This window comes from Mixophyes fleayi, chromosome 5, assembly GCF_038048845.1.
Source record: "Mixophyes fleayi isolate aMixFle1 chromosome 5, aMixFle1.hap1, whole genome shotgun sequence".
NCBI lineage: Eukaryota > Metazoa > Chordata > Amphibia > Anura > Limnodynastidae > Mixophyes > Mixophyes fleayi.
Window position 1 is genome coordinate 93124776 of NC_134406.1, and position 18021 is coordinate 93142796.

An 18021-nucleotide genomic window follows, 5' to 3' on the forward strand; every position below is an offset into this window, starting at 1 on the left:
TTTCAGAAAATTAGAAGCACCAATATTATTGAGAGGAACGGCTTCTAAACACCTGCAGCTGCTCATCTTTTGTATTTTGCACCAAAGCAAATACAAACTAGACTTGGGTGTGGATATATATTCTGTTTAGTATATTCAAAAGGAATATTATATCGATTATCTTTTATTTATAAGGCTCGACAAAAGGTCCGCTTTGGCGTACATGACATATACAGAACGCAATGATCCATAACACTTTGCATGATACATGAAAAACAAAATACAAAGAACAGACATACTGAATAAACAAAGAATATACAGATAACATGGGAATGCAGATCATATTATTTTACGGGGCAGTGAAGTGAGAGTGATGGTAATGTCCAGCATGAAGTAGGCCTGAGCTCAAGAAAACATGGCTTAGGGAAGCAGGTCAAGAGGAAAACAGGGTGATGGAATAGTAGAAGGAGAACACAAAGAAAGAGGGCCCTGCTTGTCAGAGTTTACATCCTAAAGGAATACTATGTTTTTATAGCAAACATTTTGTAGCCTCGCTAGTATTTGGCATCACTCTAGGTGTCACAGGTGTCGGTTTGCCCTAAACATGAAACACTAAAAGGCAATATGTAGCTTTTACTTTAGTTTTTTTTTATATCCCTTCTGCTGTACAGAATAATTATCAAGGCCGTTTTACTAGTATTTGATTACAGTTTGTCTGGTGCATTATTTTGAATATCTGTGTATGTCTTGTATTGCATAGTGTAAATGTATACAGGGTATTCTACATCTCAGCCTGACATAAGTTTAGGGCCTGACTCATTAGGGCGTGCAAAATTAGCACATTGGGAGGTTTGTTTGTGTTTGTTTTTTTTTTAAACTGCAAGTGGATCTGAAGAAAAGTCTTGTTGCGTACGGGTCTATTTATGTTCTCTGCTTATATGGAACTTTCCATATTGAGGCAAACACAACTAGCTGCAGAGTACGAATAAAACATTTGTGGAATATAAGGTGCATTTTAACGGCTGCTCATGATTGCAAACACATGTTCTAGCATGCATGTGCGACTGTCCTTATGATCACTTAACACTTACACCTGACCTGTACCTGAAGCATGTCATACTAATGAAAAACACCTACCTTTTGATATGCACAAAGCTTGAATCGGACGCTGCTGCTCCCCATTCCGCCCATGAAATCATAGGCTGTCCGAAATGTTCTTTGCGTTCAAAGATGAATTGGTGGTTGTTGCGCTCACTGGCGTATAGTTTATTTCTGGCCATACGTGGAGCAATTCAATGCAAAATACGGCATGTATTGGCATTTACATTCCTTAATGAATCAGGCCCTTAGTGTACAGTTCTATAGCAATACATATACATGTTTCAAATATAATCAAATAATATTTTGAACACTTGCAGTCAATAGTAGTTACTCTACATGCTGTATAAGCTGATCAGGTGAACTGAAGTGATTTACATCTAGCACAGTGAACTAGAGAATGGATTAATTGGAAACTGTCGAAATAAGGGACTGTTGGCAACTATTAAAGTCATGAATAATTTTACCCATTGCCTCTGCTTTCACTACTTGTTTTCTCTTATGAGCTAGAGCTATATTGCTTTTCTCAAAAGAATTCTGATTTCCCCATGGATCGCTGATGTTTGTAACCTTGACATAGTGGTCTTTTCCTAAATATGTATATTTTTTTTTTAGATTTTTTTATAAGGCATTTGGAAGAATTTAATCATCAATTCTGTGTGCAGAGCTGCAAATGCCACAGTGCTAGACAGTTAGTACAAATGACACAAAATACACAATTACATAAAACAGAACAGGTACATATGTGGTTAGTAAATGAAGTACAGACATGAGACAGAGTAGAGTACCCTGCTTGTGAGAGCTTACAATCTAAAGGTAGTGGGGAACACTGAGACCATATGAAATAGGGGACAGGATTGGATGTGGCAAGTAAGGTGTGCAATGGGAGTTGCCTCAGGTGTGGGTAGGATAGGTTATACTGAAGATGTGGGTTTTGAGAGAGTGCTTGAAAGGTTGAAGAGAGACTGGTCAGATGGGCTATTGAGCGAAGGAGTAGTCTTTTAAGCTGACGTGAGAGGTGGTTATCTAGGGTTTGGGAGAGACATAGGTCAGAAGCAGAGCAGATGGGTCGAGCCAGAGTGAATGTCATGAGGAGATCAGAGATTTATGGACAGGAGATACTGGTAAGGGCTTTGTAGCTGAGGGTGAGCAGTTTGAAATAAATTTTTGAGGAAATGAGGAGACCGTGTAGGGATTTGCAGAGTGGTGTGGAAAATGAAGAAAGACGAGAGGAAGATCAGTCTAGCTGCAGCATTTAGGACAGATTGTAGAGGGGGTAGGTGGGTGCAGTATTCAAGGTGGGAGATAATTAAAGAATAGATCAGGGTTGTGGTAACATCCTGGGTGAGAAAAGGGTATATTTTGTTAATCTTGTGAGGGAGGAAGTGACAAGAATACATAAGGCATTGGATGAGTGTGTCTATGATGACACTAAGCTAAGGGGGGGGGATTCAATTGACGAACTACACGACCTGCGCTCTTTTACCATCACTGTGGTTATAGTGTGTATTATTACTGTTAGTAATATTTGCATTAAAATTCCGTACTAATAGTAATGGTGTGCGATCCGCGTTGTTCAGTCAATTGAACTCCCCCCTTGGAAGGGGAAAGATGATGAGCTGAAATTTTGGACATGCCGAGTTTGAGGTAGCTTTGAGATGTCCAGGTAGAGATAGCACTGAAGCAGTTGGACATACGGAACAGGAGAGATGAGAGGTAGATCAGAGTGCCATCCGGGTAGGGGTGCTAGTTTAGGCCAAAGGAGGATGATATGAGTTCATAGAGAGAAGAGGTGAAAAGCAGAGGACCGAGCACATAGCCATGTGCAACGCCAACAGATATGGGAAAGGAAGGATAGCATGAGTTTGGAGTAGACACACTGAAGCAGTTATCAGAGAGATGGAAAGTGAACTAGACAGAACACTGCAGTGGAGGCAAAGGCAGTGAAGGATGTCAGAGGAGAGGGTGGTTAAAGGTGGCAGAGGTCAAGGAGTAGGGAGAACTGACTCTTCACCATAAGATAAGATCATTAGTCACTATGGGGAGCGGAGTCTCAATGGAAAATAAATTCACAATGATTTGCATATATATTTCATAGGTTGATATTTTCACTGCACATCTTTGTAGATGGTTTTGTTTGTTTTTGTCCTATATACTAAAGAGTATTAATGGAGGTTTGGTAGTTAATCTCTGATATCAATATATATGTATGTCCAGAATTATTCATATTGGCATGAAAAACAATAAAGATTTATTGGATTCTGTTCTGGACTGACTGCACTGTATGTGGCCAAATTAGCCGCCAATCAGGTCATTCTGCAGTGAAGGACAAATGTCCTGATCTTGCATGGGTCTAGACTTCACTATGTATACATTATTGCCCTTTACGGTGATTACTTATTCCTGTAGCACAATTTTTATGCAGTGCTCAATTTCTTAATCAGTTGTGCTTACATTTTAGCCTTTTACTCAGATTTAGTGACTAGACTGAAGTTACATGGATTCAAGAGCTGGATTTGTACCAAACCTTCTTGTACATCACTGGTACACAATTAGTTCTTTAAACATTGCATTTCTCCTTTAAATGATATGACTGAGTGGAGTGAAAAGCAATTCTTGATAGTTATGGGGTTCAGGTTTTATCTGGAAACTTTGTAGTTAAGCACTAGCATTATATAAAATATCTTTATGTACCAATATACATTTCTGTAGGTTGGAAATGCTTAAAGCAGAATGTTTACTTATAACATTCTACAGGTTTTAGGACTTCTATCCTAAAGCTAGCCACATATGCAATAAGGCAGATATAGCAGTGTGTGGCCCCTAAAATAAGACAGATTATAATGAGCTCAAAATAGGTTGGTTTATTATTGGGCATGTTGGCAAATGCAGATGGCATATCTGCTATCTTTTGACCACACTATTAGGCCCCAGTGATGTCAGAAGGCTTCCGGCTTGTTTGCCAATACACCAAACATCTGTGTCTTATCCAATCTGGCAACCTATGTGTGTATACCAACATCAAGATCGGCCCGTTGTTTAGCTAGCCTAGTTCCGTCCCTCACCGCCCCAACTACATAGAGATTTAATCACTATTAACTTGTGAATGTTAAGTGAATTAAATTTTCTAAAAGCATGTCTAAAGATAGAGCTATGACCAATGCACTGCTGCACATATTAATTCACCAGTTAATTGTCTATTTTCCTTTTGCAACTCAAACTAATTAATCTATAGACACTATTTGGCTGTTTTCTCAAACTTTATAATCTGCTTTTAAGACTGACCTTCCTCATCTTTACGCACTCTTTGAATTCCTAGATGCTGAAATAAAGCTTGTCTTTAATTGATTAATTTTGATTGGCTTAATTTTCCTTTAGTTTAAGCATGCTAAGTCCTTGTATTTTTTGTTTGTTTTTGTTTTTTAGACTTGACACAGTTGAAGGCATGTAAGTGGTCTTTTTAAATTTTCCAATCACATACATCGATCTATATTTATATAAATTTATTTTGCCCATATAATTGTTCTATGTTAATAAGTAAGTAAGTGGTCAGTAAATAAGTAATGTAATCAAGATAAAATAAGATTGTGACTTCTTTAAAGAAGCTAGGAAAATTTTCACTAACAGGAAATGTAAATATTAAGACAACAATTAATACATTTGATAAATGCAACCGGAAAATAAATTACTGTTCTTTGAATTGTGTGACCAACTTCAGAGCTTATTTTAAGAGGCATAATCAATTAGAATTTGCACCCGAGATTACAGGCGGCTGCACTGGTCCCAGTACCTCAACATTGCGGATTCCTGTGCACACCCACGGAAATCCGTGATCTTGTGATACCGTAATGACACTTTACACATGCAGCCGCACATAATTGCGGACACGAATGCTAATTGAATATGCCCGTAAGTATCAGATTTCTCTACTATTTAGCGTCTACTCATATAAAAATACTAGAGATTTTGACTCAAAGATGGAATATTGTGCAACATAAACTGACAGTAGACCGCATTTAACAGTATGATAGTGGCCAGCGCCAATTCTTTTTTCCTACCATGCCCACAAATAAAAAGTTCCAGATTATAAAAAAATACAGCCCTACTGCAGTGTACAGAGAATTGGCCCAGCAGAAAAAGTATCCAAGCGTTGCTGATTTGTCTGACTTGCATGGCAGGTTATGTGTTTATGTGAAAGTTAATTTAAGTGTACTTTGGTTCAATGACAATATTTTAAATATATTAAAAATATTGCATTTTCTAAAGGAATAGGGTTTCAGGAGTGACTTTTCAGCTCTGATATGATTATTTTGCAGCAACAACAGTGTCTGGATATCGGGTGTAATTTCAATTACAAGTGTAATTTGCCTTTCTTTAGTTTTTTTTTGTTTTTCTTTTAAAAAGGATTTAAGGTTTTCCGGTTTGGGTTTTTTCTATAATGTGGCTTAAATCTTGTAAAAGACGTTTAAAAAGGACCCTTGTTTTTCCCCACACTGCTCCTAGATGTACACTGATCTTCATTAAATTGTTTAGCAATATTCCTTATAGTAACTGTACTTAGATGATGAGCTTGTCATTGTACATGCCAGTATTGCAGTGCAGCAGAGATCATTTGTTTTGCCTGTTTTGTTGTTGGAAGTCTGTTACAGGATAAGAGATCCAGTAATTGTATATAAATTGTTAGTGATATCTGTAATGAAGGTTTTGGAACATTCTTTTGTGAGTATCATATCTGTTTGGGGACATATTTAATGAGCCATGACAAGTGCTTGTCTTCAGAAGCAAGCTTTCTATAGTTTCTGTATACGTTTATATACCATCAAATAGATAAAACACTATTTTTGTTCTACGACATGCTATATAGAATAACCTAAACATTAGAGTTTCCATTATGAGATTTAAAAAAAGTTCTCGCTCCTTAGCAGTTAACTCATATTTTTTATATGTCCAATATTATCCAACAATGTCGGCTTAATAGTTTTTTTTTTCAAGGCTCTGTATTTGTTAAAATGAATCCCTGACTTCACTTTAGGTTTTGGGGGTTTTTTTTGCAGCTAGGGTTTTTTTTTTTGTTTTAGCTTTAACAAATTGAGATTTACATTATATAATACAGCAAAAAATATTAAGCATTTTAAATATTTGGAATCATGTGTTCTTAAATCAGCTAGTCTAATGGTGAATATGACTCGTCCTTAAGGAGAAAAACATTTGAATGTGACCATCACTGTATATTGAGATCTACATGGAATCATTTAAAATTATTAAAAAAATATATATATATATATGCCTAAACTGTTTGATGTCAACACAAGTACTACAGGATTATTTGTCCTGATTTGCAAATGGTAAAAAAATTGTAATAAACATACTCATACATTACATTAAACATACATTAAAAATGAGCATCTTTAAATAACAGCAATAAATTGGCTGTAATCGTTTTAAACATAGGTCACATTTATGTTATTTACCCTGTTGTTTCAGATAGCTTAGAACTTTAGGGACAATATCTATCATCATATTGTATAAACCCATATCAGGGATGTGATGGGCCAGAACCAGATTGTATGCATCTTTATTTCTCCTTAATTAAGGTTTTAACTCTCTGTCCCAGAAGCAGTTGCATTTATAGAGAAATAATTATGAAGATATGTATCTGTAATGGAAAATGTCCATTTCATAATAAGACCCACACCACTGCTAACTTGTTGAGTTACTACCTACTAGATCTATGAACTGGCCTTCTCCGGCTTTACTCTTTATAACTGAGAAGTACATTATAATGAGCACCTGATCTGGATTGTGTATTATATTTTATACTGTAGTGCTGTGCTGATCTTATTTAGAAACCGTTTAGTTTGTCTCTCATTGGTAATCCCTGAAGTCGGCTGAAACAGTCTACAAATACATCGCCATTCCATTCACAATCATTTTTTCTTTCAGTATTTCAAAACTATTATTTTTGTATTGTCTATTATTTGCCCATGATCTCCGTTAATGCTAAGTAACCGCGTTTCATATGTTCTAGGAGCCCCCTTGCTCAGATGGAAGAAGAGAGAAGGGAACATGTGGCAAAGATGAAGAAAATGGAGATGGAAATGGAACAAGTGTTTGAGATGAAAGTTAAAGAAAAAGTGCAGAAGCTCAAGGATTCGGAAGCAGAAGTAATGACATATTTTTTGGGTGGTGGAGGGGGGGGGGGGGGGGGTATTTAATAGATGGTCCATTCATAATGTTGTAAAAATGTGAGTATAATTAGAATGTTTCTAATAACTGTTTATAAGGAAATAAAACTTGCATGGATTTTTGTTTTGCACATTTTTATAAACTTTTTACTTGTTACAAGAGGAAACAGCATAGGAAAGAATAAATAAAAACAGACTATTTTAAGACAACAAGATGTCTCCTCTTATTTTAAAATTTTATACTAGAAGGGAGGGCTAGGAAAGAAGCAGGGAACGGGGGGGGGGGGTTGTTTTGCGCATTTTTAACACTATTAAGCATCTAGATTAATTTTTTTGTTGCTTTTTATGTAATATTTTGAGGGTACAATACATGGCCATTTACATATGTAATGCATCTGTTTTCTCAGCTCCAACGACGTCATGAGCAGATGAAAAAGAACCTTGAGGCTCAGCACAAAGAGTTGGAAGAAAAGCGGCGTCAGTTTGAGGAAGAGAAGTTGAACTGGGAAACTCAGCAACGCATACTGGAACAGCAGAATTCTTCCAGGTACTGAGCCTTGCCTCACAGTAGCACTGCTTTTTATATAGGACTGTATGTATTTAGAAAACGTATTAATGCAACTTGTTTGGCATTGCCTTGAAAGTAAAGGCCACATACTGGTTGGATTAAAGATGAGTTTTAATCAGCTGTCTATTATAGTGCCCTATTATCTAACTGTGTATGCATTCAATCACACTGCATAAAAAATACAACAAAACACACAAATTAATGATGGGTTATCTAAATTGACGTATTAGATCTGTCAGATTTGAATAAGAGAGATGCAACATCTAAATGTTGTCATAACGATGTAGCTATAAATGGAACCCATGGTTTCAGTGTTAAATTTTAAGTCATAGTCGCCATGGCAACAAACTGAACAATTTTATATAAGGTAAATATTTCTATCTGAAGTTAAGCTAATATGTCAGTCTAAGGATTCATAGACTACCTTAGTAGATATCTATCTAAAAAAAAGCCTATTACGTTATATGAAACTTTTATTTAAAATTAGTTGTATAAAAAATGTTTTAATTAAACTTTGCAGTATTTTTTTCCCCTTTCAATCTAAAACTATATATTTAGCTTAACACACAGTGCATTTTATTTAGAATACTTGGGTGCATTACATATCTGTGGTTTTTCTCCTTCTTTCTCCATGCTGTCCCTGCCGCTATGGTCAATGGGCGTTCCTACATAATCAAAATATTCCTAATGAGAGAAAAAAGTACCCTAAGTGTGTATTTTTTCTAGACTTTAAAATATATATTACATAGCCAAAAATATGTGGACACCTGAGCATCACTTTTATTTGTACTTGTTGAACATCTCCTGCCAAAACAATGACTTTTGCTACTATAACGGCCTCTACTCTTTGGAGAAGGCTTTCCATTATAATTTGGAAAATGGATGAGGGGATTCCCATCCATTCAACCACAACAGCATTAGTGAGGTTGGGCCATAAGGCAGTCAATGCTCCAAATCATCCCGGAGGTGATGAGTTGGGATGAGGTCAGGGCTCTGTTCAGGTCAGTCAAGTTCTTCCCCAACAATCTCCAAAGACCTTTTTATTTTTGTTTTGTTTTAGTTTTTGTTTTTTATGGCCTCTGTTTCTGCAAGGTGGCATTGTCATGCAGAACAGGAAAGGGCTGTCTCAAAACTGTTGCCACAAAGTTAGAAGCACAGAATTCTCTCGAATTTCATTGTATGCTGTAGTATTCAGATTTCCCTTGACTGGCACTAAGGGGTCCAGGCCAAATCATGAAAAGTGCCACAGACCATTTTTTCTTCCTCAACAAAATTTTACAGTTGGCAGTACACATTCAGGCAGGAAGCGTTCTCCTGGCATCCTCCAAACCCAGATTCGTTCATCAGACTGCCAGATGCTGGAGCGTGATTCTTCACTTCAGAGAATGTGTTCCCACTGCTCCAGAGTCCAATGGCGGTGCAGCCATGTAACGTATATTTGATAGATTTCCTTAAACCTTTTATAAATGAAGTCATGAAAGATATATATGTGTCACAGGGTTGTAGCCTATTGTCTACTTTAGAGAAGTTATCTGTTGCAACTCTCCATCCACTACTCACAAAAGCCTCTGGTGTGTCTGTGAGCCATGCAGAAAGATTGAGGCATGTGTGGCATTTGACTAGGATCACAGCAGACTTTGGTATTCTGTCTTCATCTACTGCTAGTTTGTGTACCCAGTTGTGACGTGTTGGTGTCTAGAACAATGTTTAGCCAATACAATCATCAGAATATTCACAGCAGCACAAACTTATTTCAGGAGAGGTGTGTGCTGTTTTTGTTTTCCCCGGCATAACAGAGTAATATGATATAAGATTTGTCACACTGATGCAGCTTAATATGGTATCAAACAAACGCCATATAAAACACATGTCATTTTTTCTTGCAGATTGGGTATAGTATTTGTGTGTGTTATGTACATACATACATATTTTCTTTCTTATTTTCATAGGACTTTGGAGAAAAATAAGAAGAAAGGGAAGATCTTTTAAGACATTTGTTGACCACCATACTCTGTATCAGTTGCCAACTTGCCAGCCCAGACATCAGTGTTTGTTGGAGCCATTCAGCCACTTTTGAAACCAGTTGCATCCATTAATGTTGGATTAAACGGCATGACCTTTTTTTTTTATTATTAATCTTAATTAAGATTAAGATGCCTTGAATTGTTTGAGATTTTTTGCATACTTGGAGAACTATACACTGCAAGTAACCGCTCCCCTTCTCTTCTCTCTTTCTCTTTTTAACTGATGTCTTCATTTTAAAATCAAGAAAAGCATTTTACTGTTGTATAACCGTGGTCTGGTGGCTGGTAGCAGGATATTCCACAATACAAGGACTCTGGCTTACAATGAAGATAAAAATGCCATACTTTTGTTGCATCTTCTAACTTGCGCACATGTAATACAAAACTTCCATGCATACGGTTTCTTGTAATCTACATTTTTTCCCTATTTTGACACTTCCATTGTTTAAAGTACACATGGGAATTATAGGCTTACAGTGCACAGATGGCTTTTTTATTTTATTTCCTTTTTTTTATTTTTCCCAAGAACCAACCTCTTGTTTGGGTAATACCTAAAATATATGCTCTTTTCCATTTAGTACCTTTATCCAAAAGAGTCTAATTATTGCTTCCTTTTGTAATAACATAACATTAGATATTTTTTTTCCAAATATCAGTCTTACTGAATTAAAGTATCTTATTCCTTTGCAGTAGGCACCAGAGAGTAAAAGTTCTTTTATTTTTGTTTTCCGTCTCTTTAAATACTTCCCTAAGTTTTGTGGTAATGCAGCAGGAATGATGCATTTATAGGTCACTTCTAGATAAAATTTACCAAACATTCTGTTCCTACATTATTGTGCAGTCTATTTTATGTTTTGCTAGAAATGGGAATCATGGTCTCACAATGAGAGGAACATCACAATTTTGCATTTAGCTGTATTCATATACTGCATTTCTGTAATTTTTTTTGTTTGTATTGTACAGTCACATAATAAACAATGTTGTGATGTAATACTGCAAGTGATTTGTCTTCCCTCTTACTTCAAGTCTTCTACATTGTCATGCTAGGTTTACTGATCACTGTATTATTAAAGAGAGCCTTGTGCATCTGTAAAATATGGGGGTTACCTCTTGTAGGGGTTATGTATGGGAATACATTTGTTCAGATGTACTAACACAATGAGAAGCAATTTTTTTCTCAACTATGTCATTAGCTTCATACTAGATGGATACAGTTATTTTTCTAAACAATAAAAGAAGCTAAAGACTTGTTGTCTTAAGGTGTAAAAGGTAGACCATTCATTGTTTACATAGTTCTTATTTAAGAAAAATTATAGCATATAGTCTGTGTGTTTGGCATGCTTTTGTATGCATGTAGAGCACTTTTATGCTCCCAGTATAGATTGAATGGCAATCCTGTACAGCTCCTCCTGGAAGATCAGATATCCCTATATTCCCAGTAGAGTCTATATAATCACTGAATTGTTCTAGTATTGCAACTTCCAAAAAGAAGGTTGAGCACAACTTGCAATACTGTCAGAATGTTAGCTATTAGTAGGTAAAAGTAACAGCTGCAAAAGAATAGCAATAGTACTCTTTAACTGTCCATATCTGTCTGCATGCTTTTTCCTTGTAACAGACGCCTACACAGATCGGCTGTGTAGGCTTGCATATGAAATGCATGATAGTACAGAAATGTTATTGCAATACACATTCACCCTCTCCATCTCACAAGATGGTAGAAAGATAACAATTTTCACCACAAGTCTGTGTCGATCCAGTTGCACACATCACATTCAAGTTATTGTACTGATCAGATTCATTTCTAAATTGAGAGTAAAAAAGTGCACACCTAAGAAAAAGCCTGTATGAAATCTGAAAGAATAATTATTTTGCTGGCTTACAAAAATCTGCTCCTTAATAGCGGTAACTGGACCCCTAAAATAGAACAGCAATGGCAATCAAACAAGGAGTGCTGATTATATATAATACTTAAGTGAATCAATCGCATTAAATTAAAAGGTTGATTTATCACACAAACTGCAGCACTGCTTTGGTGTCCAAGAGCCTGCATGGACCGTTGTGCCCAATGGTTCTATTAAAGTAATTTTATCGTTTTCAAGTAAGCATTGCCCAAGCGATTGTATTGTGTTTCCAAAGCACAAAGTAATTTATTTTAACAGATGTAAAATTTAGCAGTTAAATACATAATTATAATACAGTACAGCCAATACCAAAATATAAATACATACCGCTGCGTTCGCTTGCGCTAGCTGCGCTCCCTCTGGTACCGGCACACAGTACTTCACTCCAGAATACTGTGGTCAGAGAATGACTGAGGCCAGTGAGAGCTTATATTATATACACTCGGTGTTACAGTGAGAACAATGCAGATGGTGTGGCTTGCTTCTATTGGTCCAGGTATCAGGAAGGTCTAGAGTGCTGCAGGTCATAGGCCAGTTCAAACCAAAATATCCAAAGGTGGGGGTCATCTCTCCAGGGGTTATGCTCTGACTTTCCCGCCAAGAATCCAGTTACAACTAGTCTATTAGCATTTTATAGTCAGTATTTCTTTAAACATTTATTCCCTAACATTGCTAACTAGAGTATGCAATGTGCGATCTCTTCAGCGAAGCAACCGGACAACTGCTGATGAATAGGGGATTAAAATGATACCAGACATGACACGTTTCCTGTAACCTGAATCTTAAATAACACTAAAATGTACATATAATCATAATATATAAACTAATAATAAACTACATACTATCTGCTCACAAATCACTGTCGAATGAAATCAATATAAATATGAAATATATAAATAACTAAATGTAGTGCGAGTGTGTGCGTGCGTATTTTACTGCGTGATCGCGCCAAGCCCTGTGTAGCGTGGTATACTGAGTGCAATCGCACGATAAAACAATATTAACTAATATACTATCGCTCATCCAATTATACGACTTTGACAGTTCCTATTGAGGTGGGGGTGTTTTAGAGAAGGTAGCCCTCACTAGGCACTGGTTAGCAGGAAGTGATTGGTGGTAGCTTCTAATATAGAGCTTTGGGTTGGTTAAGTGTGATTTTTCACACTGACTGCTGGGTCTCTGTTTCCGATCTGTCATGTCTGACAAGTGATGATGGCTTTTTATACTTGTATAATGTTATTCTAAGTTGCCTAGTGGACAGTCAGGTACAAATGCCTTATATACAGCCTTCCAGGTTGACGGCTGACTGTCACACACCAGCAATTTGCACCGCTGTTTTAGCAAAACCAGCTTGGGCTAAATCCCTGATTGTCTGTTTTTATGCTCCTGCAACTTCCTGCATGTGCATAGAAGGTAAGTGACAAACTGTACATTTACCTCCTTTGCAGAATCTGAGGCGTGTCCATGCACCTGAGTGTGCTCGGTCAGGGGTAGTCAAGTCCCTCAGCAGTGCCTCTAGACCCTTTCTAAGTCAGTGCAGATCTTGTTAAAGTTTTCTCTACTTTAGAGCGGATTCTGAAGACGTTCAGGGGCTAGGTCCTGCAAACATCAGGGTTTGGTCTTTGTTCCAACCTGGTGAGGGTCTGATTTCTGAGTGCTCCTCGCAAGAAGAGTAAGGCGGCTGAAAAATTGAAGAATCGGACATGGAGTCTGTGTGTTTTGACGCCTGCAAAATGATACGAGGTGGATGATCTAGTGTGGGTAGCGCCACAAGCACTACACATCCAGGACAGTGATGAGTCAGCTGAGTCTCACAATACACTGTTGAAAGTGAAGTAATTGCTTTATTTTCCTTCTTCTCAGCAATTGAATAATTTGCTTTGCAAGGCATGGACTAAACTTGAACTGAAGTTTCAGATAACATGTAAATTTCAAACCCTTTATCCCTTGCCCATTGGGGATACAGATATATGGGAAAATCCATCTAAGGTGAAATACTATATAGCGATATTGTGTAAGACCACCAATATTCTGGTTCCAAGAGCTGCAGCACCTAAGGATAGCATAGATAGGAAAATTGAGACCATTAAGTATTTATGTAGCAGTGAGGACCTCGCTGAGACACATTTCTACTTCAGCTTCTGTCAACAAGGCTGTGGAAAAGTAGTCAGAGCAAATCTTGAAGGGTGTGCAGTTAGGGTGGACTACGTTGGAATTAATGATGTTTGTTGAGTTTCTGAATATCTGGGGGATGTGGGTCCTATTGGGGCTAGAACTGTGGCTTTGGTAGTCTCCGCACACCAAACACAGGCCCAAGGCTTAGCAGATGGATCCAGAGTCATTCCCTTTTTCTGTTGAAGTTTTATTCTGGATGTTCACTTCTCTGGTGATTGAAGGATAAAAACCTGATCATTTGATTCCTTCGGCGAAGATGCACCTGCACATTTTCAAAAAGCTAAAGGAAATTTCACAGCGCTCCACAAAGTCCTGGCCACCTTTATCCAGGCATACTATTAACCTTCTCGAGACAATATTAAATCCAAAATATTTAAAAGTGTTGGATGCTCTTACTCCATCAGACCACAATGATTATAATTGCATCTTTATCCACTTTAATGAAATAATGTAATATGCATATAAATCAATGTCCTGTATGTTTTATAAAGTTTATGATACAAAGAAGTATGATTCTGTCCAACTAGAAATCCTTGCATATTCTGAGTGTGTGGATAGATAGGTAGATAGATAATGTAGATTTAAGTTCTTGGAAGTGCATTTTATTTACTTTCTGACACCAAAGTATAGTTGATATTTTGGACTTTTTTGCAAGACAATCAAATAGAGAGAAATGTGAAACTTGTACCATACATCATTACCACTCCCTTTAAATAACTTTGGTGTGCCACTGCCGCCGACTCATTGTTTACTCACACCTGGAAACTCTCAACACGTCCACCCAAAGCCTATTTCCAAGGTGCGTTCTATACTGGAATGCACACTAGACTTCCTGATTGAATTCAGGAAGTATCGCATAATGCAAGCCCATGTGTTCCACAGTGAGACACAGGCTGCAGATGATCTAAACACAAATTTATCCAATCAGATTATTATGTTGTGAGTTTGGTCTGTGCATAATGATAGTGGCTGGATAATCCAATGATCTGTGAACATTACTGGTGATAAAATATTTGTTTGCTAATGTTATATGTATAAGTGATGTAATATGTTGTGCTCCTAATTTAGTTGTCTACCATGGTAAACTTTCGGCATGTATGCATTTGTGTTTGTGTGTTTTACAAGATAGATAGGGCTTCCTTTTGGTAGCATTAGAGATCTGTCAAATCTCTGTTTTTCTGGGACAGTGAATGCTTACCTTATGTTTACAGTCAGGGCCATCTTAACAACATTATTGGCCCCTGGGCAAAGCAGTGCACTGGGGCCCCTACATATAGATATAGATATAGAGAGAGATATAGATATAGAGAGCGATATAGATATAGAGAAAGAGATAGATGTACTTGCTCAGTGACCCTTGAAGGTTTATTTTTTTGCAGGTTTTTTCTTTTGCAGGATTATTTATTCTAATTAAGAGCCCTGCCTTTGGGGCCCCCTTGCCTGTGTTGCCCCCGGGCACCTGCGTCATTACGTCACAGGGGGTGGGTCCAAAATGACACCATTTTTGGTGCCCCACCCCCTCACACCCACCTCCCCCGGCAGGCTCCCAGAAGACAGTTCCATCAAGTTGGTAAGTATATGCTACATATGCTACAGCCAGATTGCAAAGGTAAAAATTGCTTAGTGGGCTGTATGATCCAGTCACACAGCAATGTTGGCGAAAGTGCTGTTGTCCTGTAGGAACTGTTTAAAGGGTGGTGGTAATTATGGTACCCTAGGGAAGTTGAGGGTGTTTGAGGAATTTTTGTAAGCTTGCCCGAAGAGGTGAGTTTTCAGAGAACGCTTGAAGGTTTGAAGACTAGAGGAAAGCTGCTGCTTGCAGAGTAGATTGTATGGGTGAAAGTCTGATTCAGGGAAGACCAGTAAGGATTTAATTGCAATAGTCAAAGTAGGAGATGATGAGTTCATGAATTAGTATTTGCAGTGTTGGTGTCTTGTGAGATTTGTGCATATTCTGGAAATGTGTTTTTTTTAGATGTTTGCAATATAATTTAGATATAGATTTTATGTGGGGAACAAAGGATAGTTCTCAGTCACAGCTAGGTAGCAAGCTTGGGGTGTAGGATTTATTGTCATGTCAAGAGAAATAGAAATGTCTGGTAGGTAACTTCTGTTAGCCGGAGGGAATATTAATAACATATTCTGCTTCAGTAGCAAGATTATTTTTTTTTGTTGAAAATCAACTCCATGCTACGAGACTGTACTGATTAGTATGATTCCAGAGCAGCATGGAATCCCACCTACCATTATTAAACAGCACTCAATCTGGTCAGCAGAGAGTGGTGGATGGGTGAGAAACATTATCAAAACTGTTTCATGGAATACCGGTACTTGCCTCATTCCACATTTGGGTGGAATTTTGCAGGATTGGCCTTAGTTGTTCTGCACAAACTCTCCCAGCCACACCACAGAGCAGAATGAATTGACACCATTGTTCCAGCTCTATAATAGATTGTAATTTCTGCAGAATGCGGAATTTACATATACAGTGTGTAATGATGGCATAGCAAAACTGGAACTTGAAGATTGCATCACCTGAACTTTGCACCTTTTCGAATTGGTTTGCTGCATCATGAGATTAGATGATGATGATGAAAGGCATTTCAACAAATCAATTTATTTATATAGCGCCACTAATTCTGCAGCACTGTACAGAGAACTCATTCACATCAGTCCCTGCCCCATTGGAGCTTACAATCTAAATCCCCAAACATATATACACACACACACACACAGACAGAGAGACTCTAAGGGCAATTTAATAGCTGCCAATTAAACTACCTGTATGTTTTTGGAGTGTGGGAGGAAACCAGAGCACCCAGGCAAAGACAGGGAGAACATACAAACTCCACACAGATAAGGCCATGGTCAGGAATTGAACTCATGACCCCAGTGCTTTAAGGCAGAAGTGCTAACCACTAAGCCACCATGCTGCCTATGCCTTTGTTCTCCATCATCATCATCTGTTCCTTGTCTGATGAAGTCAAATATGAATTATAATATAATCAGGTAAAGGACACCCTCTCTGCTCCCTGCACATAGAAATACTGTAGCTAAATGTTCCAAGATGCTAATAGACTCTACTCTGCTTGGTTGAATCAATACCGCAATCAGATACTTGCAAAATAGTTTGAATTTTGTTATAATCTACTAACCAGGAGATCTAAATGGGTGAAGAAGCACCTGATCATCAATTCTACATGTTCCAAACTACGTTTATATCTTTCAAATCTCAACATGAAACTTTGTAGCCAAGAATAAATTGGCATCTAAAACTTGCTCCTTAATCTTTCAGACTTCCACGCTGCATAGAAAGCTAAGATCCATGATAAACCACCAGGGGGCAGCAAAGGAAAATAAAATATTTCTGTGTGCGTTTTTTTTTCCTATTCTGCACCATTGTAAAGCAGTGGTTCCCAAAGTTTTTCAATTCGCGGCACCCTTAGAGTCTCCATAATTGTTTCAAGGCACCCCTCCAAAAGAATTACCGAGCAGTCCTGTTTAAAAAGTAGTTGCGTCAAAATAAACGTAATAAGTATTTTGGTCAGGACAGAAATATTTATTTAGTTGTATGCAAAAATACTACACATAAATCCAAGGGAAAAGAATATTTTGATATATTTTTTAAAATTGTATTTCTGTCTAAGAATAATATACAGCTAACTCACACTTTGCCCTCCTTCATATCCACTCACTCTGCCGCCCCTGCATCCACACCCTGTGCCCCCTCTGCGTCCCCTCACTCTGCCCTCTCTGCATCCCTGGGGCCTGGAATAGAAAAAACAAAACAAAAAGGAAAAAACTTACCAATCCGATGGCGCCCGGGACCCAGCACCCAGCAATAAACAAACAAACCAGAAGCTTATTTACATGATGGTGATGTGAGTCTTTCTACACACAGAAAAAAATGAACAGATCATAAAAATTACATTCGACAGAGGTCAAAATACATAGGGTAATTGAATATGAAGTTGTAACAATGCTAAATCGATGGAACCAGGAGTTTTTTATACTATGATTCTTACCATCAGTAGTTCCACAATGGCAGAAGGTTGATAGCTGGCCTATAATATTCTGCATGTCCCTCA

The 18021-nt window shown here is 37.6% G+C and overlaps 1 protein-coding gene across 2 annotated transcripts in view; it reads left to right on the forward strand.

Moving 5' to 3' along the window:
- Window positions 1–10845, forward strand: part of SEPTIN7 (septin 7) — a 64868-nt gene extending 54023 nt beyond the window's left edge. Inside the window, exons 10-13 of one of the 2 annotated variants that reach the window (XM_075212552.1) lie at window positions 4504–4524; window positions 7106–7241; window positions 7670–7809; window positions 9780–10845. In XM_075212552.1, the coding sequence (XP_075068653.1) occupies window positions 4504–4524; window positions 7106–7241; window positions 7670–7809; window positions 9780–9819 (337 nt within the window). In that variant the 3' untranslated portion in view covers window positions 9820–10845. The remainder of the gene's footprint in view (window positions 1–4503; window positions 4525–7105; window positions 7242–7669; window positions 7810–9779) is intronic. The other variant, XM_075212553.1, reaches the window with a different exon arrangement.
- The last annotated feature ends 7176 nt before the right edge of the window (window positions 10846–18021 follow it).